Consider the following 5,269-nt stretch of genomic DNA (forward strand, 5'->3'; position numbering starts at 1 on the left):
AATGTAGCCCAGACTGGCCTGAACTCGAGGTCCTCCGGCCTCAGCCTCCCGAGTGTGGGATCACAGGTGTGTGCCCCTCCCTTGAGTCACAGATGCAAGCAGCACACTCCGTTGCCGCTCCTGAAGCTGGGAGCTGGTTTAACCAGTTGAGGAGATCTGAGCTTTTATGGTTGGTGACTAAGCCACTGGGCAGCCAGGGTAAGTGGTGACAGCGGAGTTCAGGACCCGGTGCCCCCAGACCTGCTTTCATACCCTCAGATGTTGCTAGACCAGACTGAGGCTTTGCCAAGACCCCCTTTCTGCTCTGGACTGGCTGAAGTTTTTCAACAACACCCTCTCCTTTCCTCAGCTGTGTGCAGGAGACACACACTTCTCTTGGAAAATTTTATTGGGAAACAAGAATGCTTTTCACTTTCAGCTGCTGCTGCTCCTTCGTGTCTCCTCTCGCCCTCGCCCACCCTAACAAATCCCCCCTCCGTCACAAGAAAGGAGGGAGGGCCTGCCACTGCAGGGTTTCGGTTTGGCTGCTATAAGACTAGGGATTGGGCCTAGGGCCTTGCGGATGCTAGGCAAGCGCTCGACAGTTCAGCTAGGCTCTTGGCCCTCCTTTTGCATTCGGAGACAGGGTGTCACCAGGCTGAACTTGTTCTAGCCCAGGCAGGCTCAACATATGATCCTCCTGCCTTGGCCTTCCAAATAGATGGAATTGCAAATCCGCACCACCAGGCCAAACTCGAATACTGCTGCTCTTAAGACCTGTAAATCAATTCTCAATAATATCCCACGGGGGGGGGGGGGGGGACTGACTAAATCCACAGGAGAACGTTCGGGAGGCTAGGCCTGGGACTTCCAGATTTCCGTCAACCTGGCCTCACCTCCACCATCTGTAACTAGATTAGAGGGAGTCGGGGAAAGGATGGATCCGTGGGGACTAGAACAGCCTGGGAGAAAGGGGATGGCATCCAAGGTCATGCCTGATGGCATCTAGCTGATCCTCCAGGAGCCGCACTCTCTCGTCCAAGCTGCGCTGGTGGGCCAGGACTGCGGCCTTGCCCGCCAGCAGGGCACAGTAGGCATGGAGATCCTCTGCTGGCAGCGCCCGGCCCAGCACCTCCCGCAGGGCCCGCTCGCGCCGCGCCACGTGCTCCTTTAGCTCCTGGGCATCCTCCTGCTGCCGCCGCAGGAGCTCCAGTCGTTGCAGCAGAGACTCCTGGAGCCGCAGGGAGAGGGCGCCGTGAGCGCGGCCACCCTCCCACTCCCACTCCGGGGATGGCTCTAGGGGAGACCGGCAGATGCCTCCCAACCCAGCTCTCCAGCCTGTACCCCTCGTACCCGCTCATCAGGATCGCCGTCGGAGCCCGCCCTGGTCAAGGCGAGGCGCACCCGGGCCAGACGGCTGCCCAACAGCAGCAGGAGGCCAAGGACGCGCTCCAGGTCGGTCATGAACCGGCTGAACCGCTCTAGCTCCCTGGGCGCGCAAGCCTGGCCCACGGCAGCCTCCAGCGCAGCCTTGTGTCGGGTCCACGCGACGTCGGCACCCTGCAGTCGCTCCTGCTCTTCCCGGAGATCCAGCAGCATCTTTTGCAGGAGGCTGGCTAGCTCCACCTGCACGGAGGGCCTGGGCACTCGAGGCAGTTCTCCACCCAGACTTTGGGCCCTGTCCCCTCGCCCCGGGCTTCACCAGACCCTCCACACTCACTTTCTTGGCCTGCATGCTGTTTGGTGTGGGGAGCCCCTGACCACATGTCTGGTCAGGCACAGGGTGGAGGGTAGAGTTTTCAGACCTCGTTTTCTTCTGAGACGTTGGCAATGGCTGGGTGAAGCTGAACCGATAGGACCTGGGGGGCGGGGGAGGAACGAGGCCAGAATTCCCTGGGTTGTCCTGTCCAGAGCCGCGAAGGCTTAGAATCCTCAGTCCCTAGAGGCTGTCACTCACCCTTCCTCGGAACCGCCAATGGCCTCCTCTTCGGCTGGCCTCATTGCAGCCCACACCTCCGACGATGGAATCAGCCCATCTAGCAAGCCCAAGGGGGGCTCTGGGCTGGGCTGGGAGGCAAGTGTGTCACTCAGAGAGGGATCCAGTCTGGCCAGCTCCTGAACCAGCTCCTCAAAACGCTGGCTAGGCCACGTTGGTTTGGAACCAGGCTGGCCAGTGCCCCAGGCCAAGGAAGCGAGCTGAGACAGCCTGGCAGTGTCCCTGCCAGAGGGTCCAAGTGCATCAACTGGGCTACATTTGAGGGGTTTATTCTCTAAAACTGAAGAGGGATCAGGGGTTAGCGGTCCAGCGGAGCCAATGGCCGAGAAGTCACCATCTGCAGTCCCAGAAGGGCTACAGCTTATGGGTCTGAAGATGCCCACGGAACCGTTGCTGTTTACCCCTTGCCAGTGGTCATCTGCTCCTGGAGTCCCTTGACTCTCATGGAAGGGACACTCTACAGGGACTGTTGTCTGGCCAGCCCTTTGGCTCAAGCCATTTTTACACTGCTGGTCAGAAGCATGTTGGACCCTGGAGGCAAAGGAGACACTGCTTCACAAAAGGCTCTGGAACAGGTAAGTGAATACAGGTAGTACAGGTAAGTATTTGAGAGTCACCTAACCCCCCCCCCGCCCCCACCACCTGGGGTTTCAGGCCCTGGCTAGGAGAGTCCCTGGCCCTCTGACATTTGCTAGATGTGTCAGAGGAGCATCTCACTGTGCTTGGAAGCAAGAAGGAATTCACCTGGTTGGGAATCCCTGGGCAGCCTGGGAATCTGAAGGTAAAGGCACCGCGTCCAGCAGGGTTTCTTCCACGAACACATCATCATCAGGGACGGAGGGGAGCCAGGTGGGCACAATGCAAGTATCAGAGACCCTCTGCTCACAGCTGGCCGGGTTGCTCTGGGGGACCTCTGGAGGACACGCCCCTGCAGATCCCCTCTGAGTCAAGAACCTAGAGGAAGGGACCCCACAGAGACCACAGTGACCGGGAAGGAGGATTTTCCCTCTAGACCAGGGAAAGAGTAGGTGTGCAGTTTGCAAAAGACACAGTCAGAAGGTTCAAACAGGCCAAAGGTCCTGTGACTTTTGATTTTCAATGTCGACAGGCCTGGATTTAGAATCACCTGAGAGACGCCTCGTTTAACTGAGGTGGGAAGACCCACCCTGCATGGGAGAAGCGCCATCCTATGGACTTTTGCCCTTGACTGAATAAAGAAGAGTCTAGAGAGCCAGCCAAGTGCCAGCACTTGTCTCTCTGCTTTCTGATTGCAGATACAAGGAGCCTAGCTGCTCCCTGCGCCCTGAATCCAGCCCTTCCCTGCCACGATGAACTCTGCCCTCTCAAACCAGGAGCCAAAATAAACATTTCCTCTGTAAGTTGGTTTCTGTCTGGTATTTGGTCCCAACGATGAGAAAAGGCAGCCAGATGGCTCCTTTCTGAGCAAAAGCTGTGCAGACTCCTCCGCACAACTTTGTCCGCCAGAGTGTTCACTCACCTGGAATGCTTGGCCTGAAACAATGGCCTGGGCGGTTCTGATCCTTGAGAAACAGCCTGGCAAGGTGAACAGTGCGCAGAAATGTAGCAGTCTCCGGGTGCGCCCCTCACCCACCGGCCCGCGTGCCCTGTCTTCCATACCTGCACAGCGGCCACGGTCCTTTCTGAACGTCTGCAGCGACCCAAGACCTCGCCCGACGTGCTCTGACTCCGGTTCGCAGGCCTAGGGACACAGCCAAGCTTCATGGGCCCAGACTCCACCTCTGCCGCGCTTCGCGGTCTGCGGTCCTGGAACTCTGCGCGCTCGGCACGCGGGGGGTCCGGCCTGGCGAGGCCCGAGCCGGAGCCGGCCTCACTCGAGCGCTCGCCCGCGTGTCCACCGCCCCAGCCCACGCGATCCAGCTTCCCTGGCTCCGAAAAGCACCACGTCCGCTGCTGGTTGGCGAGGAGCTGTCGCCGGCCCGCGGGTGCCAGTGTCCGGGCCACGGAGCGCGCGGGCTCCTGGGCGCCCGGGTGGCTGAGCGAGGCGGAGCGCGGGTGCGCCGTGGCGGGCGCGGGGGGCCCGGCGGGCCGCAGGCGGGCGGGGAGGCTCGTGCGCAGCTCCTTGCGCTGGAAGGACGTCTCCCGTAGCACCCGCCGCTGCGCGCCCTGCAGCCGCTGGCGGTAGGCGGCCCTCGAGGCCGGCGGGCTGGGCGGCTCGGAGGCCCGCGCCGTGGCCTGGGCCTCGGCCTCGGCCTCGGCGGCCAGCGCGTACAGCAGCGGGGTGGCCTGTCGGCTGAGCGGCCCCGGGGTCCCCGGGATCTGGGGGGTGCACGGCCCCGTTCGCGCAGGCGCTGCCGGCCCGGGCCGCTGCTGGGTGATGCGCTGGGCGGCGGAGGACGGGCCGCCCCAAACCACACTCACGTAGGCAGAGTCGAGGTAGGGACGGAGCTCCGTGCCAGGAGACGGCGTGCGGGGCTCGGGCTCGCCCGAGGCCGCTGACAAAGAGCTGTAGGCCGAGTCGACGCGCGTGGACAGCCGCCTGAGGTCCAGGCTCCCCGTGCACGAGGCTGGGGAGACGCGGTCGTCCGCAGGACCCAGGGCGTCCATGGCTGGGCAGCTGGGCGCAGGGGCTTGCAGGCCGCGCGGGTCCTGGACAGACAGACGGCATGGTGTTTGTGTCTGAGGAGTTCCAGGTGTTAAGGACACCCTGCTGCTGGCCCCTCCGCTGAGGACAACCAGGTGCACTGGTCCCATGGTCACCAGTGCTGTCCCCTGTAGTAACCTGGGGATCAAGGATGGCAAGGACAGTAGGGGTACAGGGGGCAGTCTTGGATGCCGAGAGCCTCGGGTCAGGGTCAGCTGGCCTGTTCCTGCCTGGGCTGTGCAATGCTCTGCCACCTCCTGCAGTGCGGAGAACAAACCGTGCTCCAAACCCAGCCCCACCCACGCTGCTTCCCGGCCCCTCTTAGAGTCTCCGTGGGATCTGTCCCTGACATACAATGGTGGAAAACAATCTGAGATCACAGAAGAGCCCCGAGACGAAGGGAGATACTCCGTCCCCTTTATGCTCCGGGCGTTTGGATAAATATACCATCTTGCTCCTCACCACTGCCACATGCTGCTCACAGATGAGCTTCCGGTGGTTCCGAAGGGGAAGTGAGGGGCTCGGAGGCACACACCGGTAGTAAGTGAAAAGTCCCGGCTGAAATCTGGGCATGCCTCCAAGCTTACTGCATGCAGCCAGAATCAATTTCCTCAAGGAGGCAAACCCTGCCCAAAGCCAGTTTACTGTGCCCCCCCGCCCCCCCAACAAAG

General features: G+C 61.5%; 1 protein-coding gene across 1 annotated transcript; it reads right to left on the bottom strand.

Moving 5' to 3' along the window:
* Positions 1-370: 370 nt before the first annotated feature.
* Shroom1 (shroom family member 1) lies at positions 371-4,595 on the bottom strand. The gene is made up of 7 exons (XM_045153559.1): positions 3,614-4,595; positions 3,474-3,529; positions 2,720-2,929; positions 1,937-2,506; positions 1,700-1,838; positions 1,333-1,605; positions 371-1,210 (listed from the first exon to the last, which is right to left on the bottom strand). Exons 1-7 carry the CDS (start codon positions 4,559-4,561, stop codon positions 932-934), a joined length of 2,475 nt encoding a protein of 824 aa, XP_045009494.1. The 5' UTR covers positions 4,562-4,595; the 3' UTR covers positions 371-931.
* Between the last annotated feature and the right edge of the window lie 674 nt (positions 4,596-5,269).

The sequence above is a fragment of the Jaculus jaculus genome, chromosome 6 (genome assembly GCF_020740685.1).
Source record: "Jaculus jaculus isolate mJacJac1 chromosome 6, mJacJac1.mat.Y.cur, whole genome shotgun sequence".
NCBI classification, from domain to species: domain Eukaryota; kingdom Metazoa; phylum Chordata; class Mammalia; order Rodentia; family Dipodidae; genus Jaculus; species Jaculus jaculus.

Coding starts and splice junctions, on each gene's coding strand:
- Shroom1 (XM_045153559.1), bottom strand. CDS start 4,561: ATGGACGCCCTGGGTCCTGCGGACGACCGCGTCTCCCCAGCCTCGTGC. Junction 3,530..3,613: donor GGACCGTGGCCGCTGTGCAG/GTATGGAAGACA, acceptor TCACCTTGCCAG/GCTGTTTCTCAAGGATCAGA. Junction 2,930..3,473: donor TTTCAGGCCAAGCATTCCAG/GTGAGTGAACAC, acceptor CCCTTCCTCTAG/GTTCTTGACTCAGAGGGGAT.